The 15,720-nt window shown below is 37.8% G+C and overlaps 1 protein-coding gene across 2 annotated transcripts; it reads left to right on the top strand.

Annotated features, from left to right (window-relative positions):
• Positions 1–247: 247 nt before the first annotated feature.
• On the top strand, positions 248–11,398 carry CBX3 (chromobox 3). 2 transcript variants are annotated; one of them, XM_070787915.1, is made up of 6 exons: positions 248–402; positions 1,556–1,607; positions 4,424–4,566; positions 7,184–7,346; positions 9,409–9,503; positions 10,092–11,398. In XM_070787915.1, the coding sequence occupies exons 2-6, from the start codon at positions 1,584–1,586 to the stop codon at positions 10,216–10,218; spliced, it is 552 nt and encodes a 183-aa protein (XP_070644016.1). In that variant the 5' UTR covers positions 248–402; positions 1,556–1,583; the 3' UTR covers positions 10,219–11,398. The 2 variants fall into 2 exon arrangements, with proteins under 2 accessions (XP_070644016.1, XP_070644017.1); XM_070787916.1 differs by lacking the exon at positions 248–402 and adding an exon at positions 1,050–1,068.
• The last annotated feature ends 4,322 nt before the right edge of the window (positions 11,399–15,720 follow it).

Raw genomic sequence — 15,720 nt, 5'->3', positions numbered from 1 at the left:
TAAGGCGGCAGCAAAGCAGGAAACACCCCCGCCGAGTACACTTAGGTCGAAGCCCTCAGCCCCCTGCTCGCCCTCCCCTCGGGGTACCACCAGACGCCATGCCACGAACTCTTTAAGAGCCGCCGTCACCGCCCCCCTCCTTTCCCCCCTCCCTCGGGCCCGGGCTCGGGCTCCCGGCGGGCACTGCGCGGCGCGCGGCCCCACCCCCCCCGGGGCGCGCGCCCACCCCGCCCCTCGCGGCTGCCTGGCGTGGGCGGTGCCACCTTCCCCTCCCCCCAGTGGCGGCCCCGCGCGCAGCGCTGCTCCCCAGCCCCCCTCCCCCTCGGATGTGACTGGAGCTTGAGGCGCGCAGGGCCGGAGACGTCGCAGACCCGGGACCCGGAGCAGCTCAGAGGCGGTGAAGTCGGTGTCTTTTTTTTTCTCTAGCTTTCACTCGGTGGTGTTGCTTAAGATGCCACATAAGCCCCAGAGACCCCCATTTCCCCGCTTCCTATCCTTCCTCGCCGGACCCCGAGTCAGGACCTGGCGGGAAGGAAAGGAGAAGAGAACAGAGACCCCGTGGCGGGCCTGGCTCCGGGCCGGCGTCTGTAGTTGGTTTAGGGGATGAGACTCTTCACAAGGTTGAAAGCTGTGGCGGCAACCGCCTTATTTCTAGACAAAGCGCATTTTCCCCTCCCCTCCCCCATCCCGGACGAGGTTGAGGGGGCCTTCCTTCCCGTCCCGTGCTTGGTCGGCGACTTGGGCCTCCAGGGAGGGCGGTGCATTCTCCCGCATCCGCGCAGCCGAGTGTCCGCAGACTGCGGCGGGCGCTCCGTTACGTGGCCGCCGCGGGTGGGGAGAGGCTCGGGCCCCGTGGCGCAGTGCCCTTGAGCCCCCGCGCCGCGGCCTTTTGTTTCTCCCCTCGGATGCGCTGACCACGAGGCCCGCGCTCTCCTTTGGCGGGGTTAGGGGCCGGGCGCTAAGGCCTCTTTAAGCCGGGTGGGGTAGGGGTTTAAGGGGAGCGGATGAAAGTGCAGAAATAGCTGATTTGTTTTCAGAAGTGGCACGAAATGTAACTGGAGCATCTCGGTATGTTTTAGTTTTTCAACTAGTGATTGGAAAGGTCTCTAAGAAGAAACCCAAGTTAGAATTAAATTACATAGACGACTCTTCAGATTGTTAATGTCTAGAGGAAAAATTCACACTAATTATTGTAATCGATTGGGCACTTGTCTGATTTTGAACCAAGTTATTTTGCCGGTTTTTAAAAATGCTGACTATGGTTTAAATGGGATTTGGATTGGAGGAAAAAAAAAATTGGTCAAATTTTTACCCTGTAAAGCTTTCGCGGATACTAGGTTCTCAGTAAGATTGTATAGATAAGTTACAGCACTTATAATACTCTCAGGCACGTATCACTAGTTTACGCAGAATCTTAAAACTGCTTCTCTATGGACTTGTATATATGTTTGATGACATGAGCTTACCTAGGTGGGGGTTGGAATCCAAACAAAAACTTGTATGTAGGTATCTTTTTATGTCTTACAAACTTCTTAACTGTCATGCATTTTTCTAGTAATAGCTCTTCAAGTCTGCAATAAAAGATGGCCTCCAATAAAACTACATTGGTAAGTTAATGAAAACCTAAAATATTTAAGGATCTAATTCAAACTTTTTTCCTCCCAAAATTATAACTGCATCTCTGTGGTTGGGAAATTACACCCATATATATTTCCAAGTCCCCTCTCCCCCACAACTGTTATGGGAAGTTAGCAAAAAAGGAAATTATTATATTCACTTGACTTCATGGTGTTTTGATTCATTTAAAGAAACCTAATTTGGGGAGGGTACCACAATGTGAATTTTACCAAGTATTTTTGTCTTGGAAGAAAGATACACAAATTTATGTGACATGGAGTACGGTTACAAGCATAGACAGACAAAGCAATAAAGCCTTGTTGATTGGTATACTGTTCTCTAAGTTACTCTATACTGAATTCTAGAGAAAGCAGGTATTTTCAGTATTGCCCTGTTTAAAGAATAGATATCTTGTACACTTAGATTGAGACAAAAGTCGTTGTGTCTTTCGAATTGTTTTGGTCACTGTCATATTTCAAACGTGCTTATTCTGAACTACAGAGGGACTTTAAATCATTGCGGTGCAGTTTTTTAAAATACTCAGCATGAAAAACATCACACATGTCCAGAAAAGAGAGAAGACTAGATCTGAGCAATTTTTTTTCTCTCCAGCAGTTTCTTAAACCCACAGTTTGCATTCTTAGGTTTCATTAAAAGTTCTATAGATATGTTGACATATGTGTATTCAGCCATGTTAAGTTACAAATTTTAACATAAGCTCTGTGAAATAGTCACATAAAAACCACAAAATTCAAAGTTATGGTTCCCACAATATGTAATTCTAATACATTGTGTTAATAATTGCAAGTATATGAAGGTTAGTGTTTTAACATCTAAATGAGCAAAACATTTCATTTTGGTTTGTGAATTCTCCCCTTGGGTTTCACAACAAAAGGACAAGTTGGTGGGTTTTTTTGTTTGTTTCATCATTAGATTGCACTTTGAAGTCAAACATCCTGAGAAATGTTTAAATATGAAATATAAAGCCTGTCTGGTGGCATTATTTATTCCCAGTCATCCATGGGGAAAGCCCAAAGCATCTTCGAACACTTCTCAGGAATGAACTCTCTTTCAAATTTCATAATCAGTAAACTAAAATGTAGGTAATTAAATTGGCTTTACAATCACCAGTATCTAAAGTATTGGATGGGAAAGGAGCTACCTGTCCCTGAGACTGTGGGGCTGGATATATAGATACAGAAGTAGATGGCTTCTGTTAAAGTTAAATTGCTCCTGCTTACAGTTTGATAGTCTTCAGTATCTACCTTTCATTTTAAAATAATTTTGTTAGTGTTGTGAGGTAATGTGTGCTTTAAGTGGGAAAGTGAGTGGATTTTCTGTTGAAAAAGATAAACGTTTGAAACCAGCTTATGAGTGCTATAGTAGTAAATATTTTGTTTCCTCTGCTAAATTTTTTTATCTTTTAATTTTCTGTGTTTATTTTTGTCTCTTTACTCCGTTAGCCTCTTAGCTTTCGTGGACATAGTTTTTTCATTTAAGATCAGTATCTAGTAAGCTTTATGTCTATGTTAATTTTTCTTCTTTCTTCCCACTACCACTACCTTTTTTGTACTGTACAGAGGCAGAAAGTTATTGGACTAAGTACAATATCCAAGTATCTTGACAAATGAAAGTTGTATGCCCTAACATGGAGAATGATATCCAACAAAATCAGATGCTTGCTGCATTATTTAAATTTCACAGAATTTTTATTTCTTTCATAGGATATTTATTTCGAAGTGTGTGTATACACTTCTAAATGATAACGTATTTTTTAATGTCCTTTGTAATCTTGAGGCATTGGTGTTAATTTTCCCTGCTTTCATGCAATGTGCGGGATGACTTTAGTAATTGGACAATTAGGATTTTTCTTAAATAACACCTGTTTTAAGGTGAAATGATTCCAAGAGGAGCATAATGTGGGGTTTCCCCCCTTAGTCTCCATTTTGAGTTACTGGAAAGTAGATTGGGATATTGGTGTCCTGCCGCTCTCAAATAGTGTTACACACACACTTAAAACCTTGTTTTAAGTGAATTTCATTGACCAGTTTAGAGTCTTTCTCTTGAGAAACCAAGAAGAAAAGGATTTTTTTTCTCATTAGAGAATTAAAGTGATCTAGCATTTTGGCCTCTTGAAGTAACAGTGTTATAGATTTGTTCCAAGTGGTCAGTAATATTTACCGAAATTGTGGGGAAACGATTTTGTCCTTCTTAAACCTACTTATGGTCTCCTTGGTTGACCCTGCAATTGATATCAGGGTTCTGAACCACATTTTCGTTCTGCAGCTATCTTTTCTCTTTTTTGTTCAGATTTTAACGTTGGTGTTTGAATTGAAAAGGGGGGTTCTTACTTAGAGTTTGGTAGCTGTATTTTTAATGGGTGTATGGTTCACCTAATAAGACCTGTCGCTGTTATTCTCCTTTGTATTAGTCTCTAGTAGTTTCTAATAGTCGTTTTTTGCTGTCCTATAGTTACAATGAGTGAAAACTACTATGCTTGGTCTTGTAGATTATGTAGAAATAAAACTAGGAAAAGATAAAACAATTTTCAAGAGAAATGTCTTTGATTAAGTTATTTTAGTGAAGGGTAGAGGGGGATAGGTTTGAGCTAAACCCACAGAATCAACCATTCCTTGATTTTGCGGATTATCTGTTAACTTTTTCAGAAAGTGTTTGCCTTGGGATATAAAAGTGAAAGTTTAGGTGTTAAATGTAATGATAATATCAGCAATTTTAGGCTTTAAAATGTACTCAAAAATCAAACAAGAAAAAGACATCTCTTAAATCTCTCTCTCTCTCGTTTTAGCAAAAAATGGGAAAGAAGCAAAATGGAAAGAGTAAAAAAGTTGAAGAGGCAGAACCTGAAGAATTTGTAGTAGAAAAAGTGCTGGACCGCCGTGTAGTGAACGGGAAAGTGGAGTATTTCCTGAAGTGGAAGGGATTTACAGAGTAAGAAATCTCAGTGCTTTTATTATATGTTTAACTGTACTTAAGTAGTGTTTAATGTTTATTTTTAGCCTAAAATCTTTTTATCCATTTTCTCATAGGTTTCTTTGAATTTAAAGGCATCTTTAATCCAGGGTACCTTGTTTAAAGAGTCAAGTCTTTAGCCTACAATTGTAAACAAGTAGATTTGAGACTAGTTGATTACCTTGGAGAGTCAAATTTATATAAATATATAGAGTACAGGTTGCTTTTTTTAATGTAGTTGGATACTGTGCTAATTAATTATATTGTTTCCCTACAGTGGACATTAAAAAATATTGACGCTATATAAGATATACTAGTGGGTCTTAAACAGAAGTGCTCATCATAATTCCGATCCTACCCTAGGCTTACTGTTCTCCTAATCTCTAAGTAGAGCCTGGGTATTTTTTAAGCAACCTGGTTCTTCATATTCCCTGTTACTAATTGCTATCAAAACCAGTCTTTATAATGTTACTGTTTTGTGAATAACTTACATGCAAAAATTATATTCAAACTTTATCATGTACAGTTTACTTGAATTCTAATCTTACACCACAAAAACAACAAGACTGAGCAGTGACTATTGAAAATGGAAAGGTGGAGGTGGACAACAGTTTTCTGAGCTTGGTTGAGATGGGGAGTATGATGGTTCTCTTATCTACTGCTGCTTTTACCATTCACATTTAAAATCACCTCCACAGCAATTTGGGAATTATGATTTGAGTGGAAGATTTATGTTTCTCTGTTTTATTTTTGCAGTACCCTTAGTTGAGCTTAAATATATATATGTAAGTTTGTGATTTAGGCACTAGAAAAAAATTTCTTACAATTAGAACCAAGTCTGCAGTATTTTAAGTAAGACTTAACCAATTTGCTAAAGAAGTGATTACCTTCATATGGCAGACAGTTTTGTGGGTTTTGTTTATTTTATCCTATGAGACATTAAAAGCTGTTTGTATCTTACCCATCAAAACATTGGAAAATTAACTCCTCCCTCTTTCTCTCCATGGTTGAGGCCACTAGTGTGACTAAGGACCTGCTATCTCCTGTATAATGTATTAGGTAATATTTGATTGAAATAACACTACAGAATGGAGGCTCCACTTTAGCTCTTTTGTCCTCCTCTACTCTTAAGTCTGCCAATTTTAGAGTCTCAGGACATCAACAGACCTTGTTGTAACCAGAGGTTTAAAGCATCTTTCCTAGCATCTCTAAAATAATTCATTTCATTGTGTGTAGTTCTGTAAAAGTTTTTTGAATCAAAGCACACAAAGTTGGCAATCTTGTCACAAATGTTGTAGGCTGATCTTTCACATTTGGTAATTGATACTCATTTTCTTTCCAGCCCTTCTGAAAAACATGAAAATGGTCATCTTGGCCTTATATTAGGGATTGGCAAGCTTTTTCCCTAAAGAGCCCATACTAGAAGATAATCTGAGCTTTTGGGGCTTTGGCTTTCTGTCCCAGCTGCTTTGTGACTATAGTACAAAAGCAACAATAGGCAATATAGTAAACAGTGTTCTAATAATTCTTTTGCTTATGGGTTCCAAAACATGATTTTTATTTTGAAGTTTTTTTCCCAACCAATTAAAAATGTAAAAAACATTCTTTCTTCATTTCCCACTTTGAGTAGAATTGAAATCAGATCAGATCAGATCAGTCGCTCAGTCGTGTCCGACTCTTTGCGACCCCATGAATCGCAGCACGCCAGGCCTCCCTGTCCATCACCAACTCCTGGAGTTCACTCAGACTCACGTCCATCGAGTCAGTGATGCCATCCAGCCATCTCATCCTCTGTCATCCCCTTCTCCTCTTGCCCCCAATCCCTCCCAGCATTAGAGTCTTTTCCATTGAGTCAACTCTTCACATGAGGTGGCCAAAGTACTGCAGTTTCAGCTTCAGCATCATTCCTTCCAAAGAAATCCCAGGGCTGATCTCCTTCAGAATGGACTGGTTGGATCTCCTTGCAGTCCAAGGGACTCTCAAGAGTCTTCTCCAACACCACAGTTCAAAAGCATCAATTCTTCGGCGCTCAGCCTTCTTCACAGTCCAACTCTTTCTCACTTTCTTTCAGAAAAGTGAATTCTGGATCCCACCCCAAATTACTTTATCAGGTAGTGCCCAGGGTTAAGGCCTCCAATACTGTGTTTTAAAAAACGTAGTTCAGAAGCATTCTCAAACACGAGACAGTATTTTCAATTTCTGCTGTACTGTCTCATGTTTGAGAATGCTTCTGAACTACGTTTTTTAAAACACAGTATTGGAGGCCTTAACCCTGGGCACTATCTGATAAAGTAATTTGGGGTGGGATCCAGAATTCACTTTTCTGAAAGAAAGTGAGAAATTCCAAAGTGAGTTGTCTGTGTAACTTGGAAAAATATTAGCTGCATTTATTCTGCTAGTCAGGTTCAGTTACCTAGGAGGTAATACAACACATTACCCACTTAGCACGGACTATGGAAGTAGACACAAAATGAAGTACAGATTCTTCATGTGGGGGAAGTATCTGCAGTACAGATGGCTTTTTGTCAGGTATTATTAAATTGATCTGGATAGTGGTTATTAACCAAGAACTTTTTTTTTCTTTTAAACAACACAGTGCAGACAATACTTGGGAACCTGAAGAAAATTTAGATTGTCCAGAGTTAATTGAAGCATTTCTTAATTCTCAAAAAGCTGGTAAAGAAAAAGATGGAACAAAAAGAAAATCTTTGTCTGACAGTGAATCTGATGATAGCAAATCAAAGAAGAAAAGAGATGCTGTAAGTATAAAACATTGGCCAGCAGACTGGCTTCTTTGTAAAAGGATGGCTTGATTTTTTAAAATACTTTTTAAGACACTAGTACTTCAAAAATATCATTAAAAAGGCTCTTTAAATACATAATATTTAGGATGAAAGGAGAGGCATGATTTAACCCTACATTGTGTAAATGTCCAGTAAGCACTTAAATTTCTTTAAATCATTGTGCTACTGTTATTTCGGGTACAGTGATGGATTTGGCGCCAGATGAGATAATTTCCTCTGATCTAAACCAGCTGTGTTAAATAAAAACAATACCAAGTTAGATCATCGAAAATCACTTACAATACAGTGAAAACAGTCTACATCGCACATTCTGATTATAAATCATTAGTGAGTGGTAGTGACCAAAACTTTGGCATATGATTCTTAGTATTCCCCCAAAATGCTTTGATTTTGAAGTATATAATCTTGCATAATAGTTTTTTATTGGCATGAATTGAGAAAACTGGTTCATTCACTGCGTGTGTATTTTGAACCAACCTTTGCTTTATTGATTTCTCTGTGGCTTTGGGCAAATTACATCCTTGCTTCTACCCTCAACTTTAAAAAAGTACTTTACAGGTACTCCAATAACTTAATGGCAACTCTGTCAAGATCGTAGGTGTATTATCTTTGTTTTTATAGAAGGAAAACAGATGTGGGCTATAGATTTGGTTCTGAATGCTTTAGCAACCAAAGCAAAAAGGTGGCAATGTTAAGAATCAGTTATAAGTAAATTGAAAGTCTACCACATGCTCCACAGGAGCACCATTTAATAACAGTTGTTTAGTTGCTAAGTCCTATGGTACTCTTTTGGAACCCCATGGACTGTGTAGCCTGCCAGACTTTTCTGTCCATGGGATTTCCCATGGAAGAATACTGAAGTGGGTTGCCATTTACTTCTCCAGGGGATCTTCCTGACCCAGGAATCAGACCCCCATCTCCTGCATTTGCCAGTGAATTCTTTACCACTGAGCCACCAGGGAACAATGGTTATCCTGTATTGTGCCCATGTAATGTGCCAGGCAGTGTTCTGAATAACTAAATTTGTGTTTCAGATACTTCGAAATGTCTATGAAACAGATAGTATTAATAGTATGTATTTTATGGAAAATGAACCTGAATCACAAGTTAACTTGCCCAAAGCCACAGAGGTTAGGCACATCATTATAACCTAGGCAGTCTGGCTCCAGAGCTTGAGGTAATGATGTAAAAGTCTCATGGGGGGGAAAAGGATTTGTTACACTCTAGAAAATTCTCAAGGATCCCAAAAAACTTGTTTATATGGATTGTAACTTTCAGTACTAACTGCATTTGAAATTAAAGTACAAATTTATAAAATACCGTATTTTCAGTTAAGAATAACAAGGCCTGACATTTTACATTTTTGCAAATTTTGTCAGTGTTTGTCTTAATAAGACTTTAGTTCAGTATTCAGTTTGCTGTGATATGTTGCTTGGTAGAAGTATGTGAAGATTATGTAGAGTCACAGATACATGAAAAAAGGAGATCATGAAGATAAATAGTCCAGAAGGTTTCCAGCATCCCTGGGGGTCCCTCAGACCACACTTTTGAGAGCCACGGGTTTATTTTTATAAGGTTTGTTATCATTCAGATTGATTACAGCACTGATTACTGTCAATTTTTTTAAACTTTTTACGATTTTGCTATTTATAGTTTGTGCTTTTAAAAATATGTAATTTAGACTGATTCCTAGAAGTAATTTGAAATACTACTTTCAAGAGTTTATAATCATTAATTAAAAATAAGAGATTTGGGGTTTTTCCTGCCTTGTGGTGTCTTTGAAAAAAATTCTGTTTTCTTGATTTATGATTCAGAATATTTTTATAGACATCCAAATTTATTTTTTCTGCTTATAAGTTTAATGGAAATTAAAAGGTGTTTAGTACTCTTGATCTAGTCATTTGTTTCACTATCAGAAGGCTGTATGTCTTGAAGACAAATTGGAAGTTAATATTAGTTTGCTCTATGATGAAATGTGTGGAAACATTTATATAATCATTTAACTTCTTCTGAACAGGCTGATAAACCGAGAGGTTTTGCCAGAGGTCTTGATCCAGAACGAATAATTGGAGCCACAGACAGCAGTGGAGAATTAATGTTCCTCATGAAATGGTGAGTGTGAATTGCTATTATATTTTAAAGTAAGAATAGATATGTTTTTTATTAAAAAAAAAAAACAAAAAAACTTGTGAATTTTTTAAAAAACCTGTCTATCTAGGCTTTATAAAAGTTCACCATCATTAGGTAGCAAGTTGGTTTTAGTCACTAAGTCGTGGCTGACTCTTTGCAACCCCAAGGACTATTGCCCACCAGGCTCCTCTATCCATGGTTTTCCAAGCAAGAATACTAGAGTGGGTTGCCGCTTCCTTCTCCAGGAGATCTTCCTGACCCAGGGATTAGACCTTTGTCTCCTGCATTGGCAAGCAGATTCTTGGCACTGAGCCACCAGGGAAGCTCTAGGTGGAAAGTAGTTATCTGTTGAAAGAATGATTCGCGTTACTTAGCTAAAGCAGTGATTGGCAAACTGTGACCTGTCTTGCAAAATGCAATTTTATTGGAACACAGCCACAAGTAACCACATAACCCTCTTGAAGCACTTAAACATGTTTTGATTGAATTATAATTTTTTAAATGCATGGTTATCAGTTGACAAAAAAATGTTTAGGCTTTTTAACTGAATACTTTTTTCTCTCATGACAGGAAAGATTCCGATGAGGCAGACTTGGTACTGGCAAAAGAGGCAAATATGAAGTGTCCTCAAATTGTAATTGCTTTTTATGAAGAGAGACTAACTTGGCATTCTTGTCCAGAAGATGAGGCTCAATAATTGTTTGCATTGCCTTTTATATATATTTATATATATATATAAAACATGGGTCTTGGTTTTTTGATTTATTAGTGTGAAGAAATAACTACATTCTAATGAAAATCAGGTTTGATTTGTTTGTTTTGAAGTAATATTGGGAAAGTTACATAGGGTTTTTTGTTTTTTTTTCCATCTGTAGCACTGGTTACTTTGAACAAATAAAAGCTTTCTGTAGTTGCCTCCTTCAGTAGGAAATAATTTGATACCATGGTATATTATTTCCTCAGCATTAGAGAACAGTTTTTCTAAATGTTGGAGGAAATCTCCATAGTCATTACTCAATCAGAATTTAGAATTTGCATTTAACTCATATATGCCTGAGGACCATTCTAAGTTTTTTATATGTATACATAAAAGACATATGTAAATGGTTTGGAAGTTAATTTTTTTGTTGTGGTTTTTGTTTTGGTAAATATATTTAAATCACAGCCTTTCATAACCATGGATAAGCACATGTTCTGGAATTACATCATTTTGAGCAATATAAGAAATAACTTCAACTTAGATTAAAAATTTAAGTCTTAACCTTTCAAATTAAATAATTTTGTAGTTAGACACATTAAGGAATTTAAATTGGGTAATTTTTTAAAGCATCCCTATCAGAATCTGCATATAAATGCAGTTTTATATGCAGAAACCCTGGAAGGAAAATTTTTATCACTATCAACCACCTTCCCAATCAAATGAAAAAAGTAGAAAAATTCTGGTATGTTTTAATATAGCAAAGCAAAACTTAATTAAATGGACACTTGATGATTCCTTCTGGTGAACCATTGTTTTACAAGAAATTGAAGTCTCTGTGCTGTATTTAGGAAAGGTTGTGATACATGGGATGTCTCAGATTTGTTCATGGAAACCTAATCAGATAGTTTTTAAATATTGGCAGTTTACGATCTACAGGAATAAATGAGTGAACAAACTTTTCTAATCTACGCTTGACCTACATGTTTTTTCAGACTTGACTCCAATCCATTCCTTACATGAAGGCTCAATTTTCTCAGTATTTTGGGTTACTAGTTCAGCAGAAGCCAAGAAAAACAATAACTTTGTAGTAATCAGAATCTGTTATTCAACTGTATATTGTTTACTTTATTGTAAATACTGGTGAACAGTGGTCAATAAATAGTTTTATATTCCTTTATGTGATTAGACTTTTTTTTTCTTTATCTGGTGACCTTTATGGTGGGAGTAGAGACATATTCACTGAATTAATAACATCATGTTTATAAATATGATCAGTGGTATCACTGATAGCTTACTGTGAACAGTGTCGGATTTGTGATCGCTGAAGATTTAGCTTTGGGACCAGGGTTGATCACTCAAGAGCTTTTGTGTAGCAGAGTTTTATTAAAGTAAGAAAAGGGGCAGAGGAAGCTTCTGACACAGACATCAGAAGGGGGATGGGGTATGCCCCACTAGCTAGTCTTATCAAGGCCTTATATACTTTTTTCAGACCCACTCCCACCACATACATCTTAAATTAACAGGATTAGAATGAACAATAGATTTTACTAGACCCACTCCATAATATACATTTTAAGATGACAGGATTAGTCAGAAGGTTTTTGTTAAGGAGAAACATGTCCTCTAGCAAGATAACATTGTTATATTGACTAAGACAAAGCAATGTAGAAAAGAAATTGTCTTTTTCTCCTTGAGAGCCCCAGACCCCTTTCTCCTTTTCTAGGGCTTCAGACCTGTTTGTCCTCAGGAACCCTGGACTTCTGATGAACCTACCTGGGAATTGACTCACCACTAAGGCATTAAGAGTACCTGTTTTAGACCCTTTTGAGTTTAGTAGTTTCAAATGGAATATGTATTAACATGAAAAGATTTTCTACTAAAATTAGTTTCCAGTGATGCTTAAGAGGAACTTTTTTCATCAAAGTGAAATTTTGATACTTAGATTCTAGGCTGTTGAAACTGCCATCTTGAATCATAGGTATTCTGAGGACTGTTGTGACAGACACATTTCTACTAATTTTGAAAGTTTATACAGAGAAAAGGAAAAATTACACTAAACTGTTTATTAACCTTTTTGTAGACCTGTTTGCTCTGAACAGTGGGTTTGTAAGCAATACAGAACCTTTTGTTTTGATCAGAAATTGATGACCCTGCGTTAAGCGTTAGAGATTTCTGCAAACTGTTGTCCATGTATTTTAATATTCCTTATGTTGTATCTTTCTTGTGGGTGCTTTTAAAAGTCACAAACTTGAATGGCTTAAAACAACACATTTGTTCTAGTTCTGGAGGCCAGAATTCCAAAATACAGTGTGAGGGCTGGTTCCTTCTGGAGGCTCTGATGGCAAAATCTGCTTGTCTCTGTTCCTAGAGACCATCTCTTCCTTGGTTCCCGGCCCCTTCCTTCTTCAAAACTAGCAGTGTAGTGTAGTGTCTCAAATTACTTGACCTCTCTGTACTTCAGTTTCCTCATGTGTGAAACACGATTCACGATGAAATAATAATTGTGTGAGACACTTAGTGTCTTGTAAGTGGTAATAAGAATTTTTTTATCTGATTTTAATAGGGACTCTGTAAGCTGTTGTATGGAGGTTCCCCAACTGAATCAGTTACTGAGTATGAACACTTAGGTTGTTTGTAGTTTTCTGCTTTTAGATGATTGTGAACAGTCTTTTACATAATGTATAGTAAGACTTGAGTAGATAGAGATGGGATTCCCAGAAATTTTTGAAGTCAAGCTTGTACTGGTGTACTCTTCTATCAGTAGTCATTATCCCACATCTTCATTTGTACTGCAAATTAATAGAGTCTGATTTTGTTGCCAGTGCAGTGGCATCTTGTTTTAATCTGCATGTCTAATATTTTTGTTGAGCATCCTTTTCATACTGTGCATTTCCTTATCAATAAATTGCTAGTTTTACAAATTTTTTTTTTAGAATTTTTATTTTTATTTTTTTTTTAATTTTATTTTAAACTTTACAGTATTGTATTAGTTTTGCCAAATATTGAAATGGATCCGCCACAGGTATACATGTGTTCCCCATCCTGAACCCTCCCTCCTCCCTCCCCATACCATCCCTCTGGGTTGTCCCAGTGCACCAGCCCCAAATATCCAGTATCGTGCATCGAACCTGGACTGGCAACTCGTTTCATATGTGATATTATACATGTTTCAGTGCCATTCTCCCAAATCTTCCACCCTCTCCCTCTCCAACAGAGTCCCTAAGACTGTTCTATACATCACTGTCTATTTTGCTGTCTCGTACACAGGGTTATTGTTATCATCTTTCTAAATTCCATATATATGCGTTAGTATACTGTATTGGTGTTTTTCTTTCTGGCTTACTTCACTCTGTATATTACTTATGTAATATTTTTTGTGTTGCAAATAATTTTCCTGCCAATTTTTTGGACACGATTTATGAGATCCTTTTGTTGTAACAAATGTTATGTGGTCAACCTTTTAAAAAAGTATTTGACTGCACCAGGTCTTAGTCACAGCACGAAGATCTTCCATCTTTGTTGTGACATGGGTTCTTTTGTTGTGGCATGCAGGATATAGTTCCCTGGTCAGGGTTCAAACTCTGGGCTCCCTGCATTAGGAGCACTGGATCTTATCCACTAGACCAGCAGGGAAACTCTTGTCAGTCTTTGTCTTATGGATTTCATGTCATGTTTGAAAATACCTCTCCCATTCTGAAGTTGAAGTTACATGGATAGTCTTTTAAAATTTCATCTATTTTCATTTTCTTCCTTGCATTTTTATAGTCAGGTGTTTAGTCAAAGGTTTTGTTCCATATTGTGAACATTTCTGATTTTTGTTTTCCAAGATGGACATCAATTCCTTTGAAGAAGTCAGATGTGTAGATAGCAGTTTCCCTGATCTCATAGATCAAAAAAAGTAATGCCACTACAAAAAAAAAAACTTGCCACATATATAAAACTGAAGTTTTTCATAAAAGGCCTGAAAAGTGTTCAAATACCTGAACAGATTGGCATCAAGGAAAAGATAAAAATCTCTATAAGTTGAATGTGAATATGTGTGTGTGTACATATGTACACTGTATGATGTACTTAGCTGCTCAGTTGTGTCCAACAAATTTGCAACTCCATGGACTCTGTGTAAGTCTGCCAGGTTCCTCTGTGGGGATTCTTCAGGCAAGAATACCGGAGTAGGTTACCCTGCCCTCCAGGGGATCTTCCCAACCCAGGGAACAAACCGGGGTCTTCTGCATTGCAGGCAGATTCTTTACTGGCTGAGCTACCAGGAAAGCCCAACCATATATGATACATTGACCCTTTTCTTCTGTTAAATAAATGAATTTGTACCTTTGAGCATTTGCTAAACAAGCAGAGCAATTTTAACAACTTAAAGCACCAGTAGGTAATTTGGTATAACTAAGGAGGTTGGAGAAGGCAATGGCACCCCACTCCAGTACTCTTGCCTGGAAAATCCCATGAACAGAGGAGCCTGGTAGGCTGCGGTCCATGGGGTCGCGAAGAGTCAGACACGACTGAGTAACTGCACTTTGACTTTTCACTTTCATGCATTGGAGAAGGAAATGGCAACCCACTCCAGTGTTCTTGCCTGGAGAATCCCAGGGACGGGGGAACCTGGTGGGCTGCCGTCTATGGGGTCGAACAGAGTCGGACATGACTGAAGTGACTTAGCAGCAGCAGCAGCAGCAAGGAGGTTGTAGTAGGTGCCTATCTATCCTGTTAATAATACTTCATAGCTCAGTTCTCCTCGTGACTGTATTTCCTGTAAACGTGCTGCACTATTCAGGTACATAACAATCTTTAGCATATCTACTAGTAGAGTATAAGGAGGGGGGATTTAGGGTTGTTGGGTTTTATGGTGGGGTTTTATGTGTGTGTTCTAAGAATTTATGTTAAAAGATTTCTGTAGGCAATCATGTTAACTGGAAAAGTACAAAAATAAGAAATTGTGTTCATGGAATCTTTACCATTACAACCCATGTTTTTACTGTAAAAGCAAGCAGTATGAAAATCTCCCTGATCACACATAAGAATGGTTTCATTCTTAGAAGAAATACTCTGATAGGTGAATGACTACTGGTTTTTATACTTTATCACATTTAATTCTCAAAATAGCCTTCTGGAATAGGTGTGATTGACCCCAGATTACAGGTAAGGAAAAAGGGCACAAAAAGGCTGAAGGAAGGTCAAGGTAAATTGTATGAGCCAGAGCATTAACTATGGGAATAAAGAGAAGGGGATTGGCTTGAAGGTAAGAGTTTTGTCCGTAGTAACTGCCCAGTATGTGCTTGTATAATAAAGTGGTTTTGCATATAAAATGAGGTGATGTGGAAGTTAGGAAGAAGGATCCAGAACGATTCCTAAGATGCCATTTTTTCTGTAATGGATGACAATGTCATTTAGTGAGAAAGGGAAGCTAGGAAAAAGCTTGGGGAGAATATTAAAAGTGGCTTTGGACATATATTGAGATATTCCTTTGGTTAGTGTATTAGTACACATATT

This window comes from Bos indicus, chromosome 4 (assembly GCF_029378745.1).
Source record: "Bos indicus isolate NIAB-ARS_2022 breed Sahiwal x Tharparkar chromosome 4, NIAB-ARS_B.indTharparkar_mat_pri_1.0, whole genome shotgun sequence".
NCBI lineage: Eukaryota > Metazoa > Chordata > Mammalia > Artiodactyla > Bovidae > Bos > Bos indicus.
This window is presented reverse-complemented; position numbering and strand designations above follow the sequence as displayed.

Excerpts from the sequence above, each read along its gene's own strand:
- CBX3 (XM_070787915.1), top strand. The coding sequence starts at position 1,584 with ATGGCCTCCAATAAAACTACATTG. Across the intron at positions 4,567-7,183 it reads AAGTGGAAGGGATTTACAGA|TGCAGACAATACTTGGGAAC; the intron begins GTAAGAAATCTC and ends TAAACAACACAG. Across the intron at positions 9,504-10,091 it reads TTAATGTTCCTCATGAAATG|GAAAGATTCCGATGAGGCAG; the intron begins GTGAGTGTGAAT and ends CTCTCATGACAG.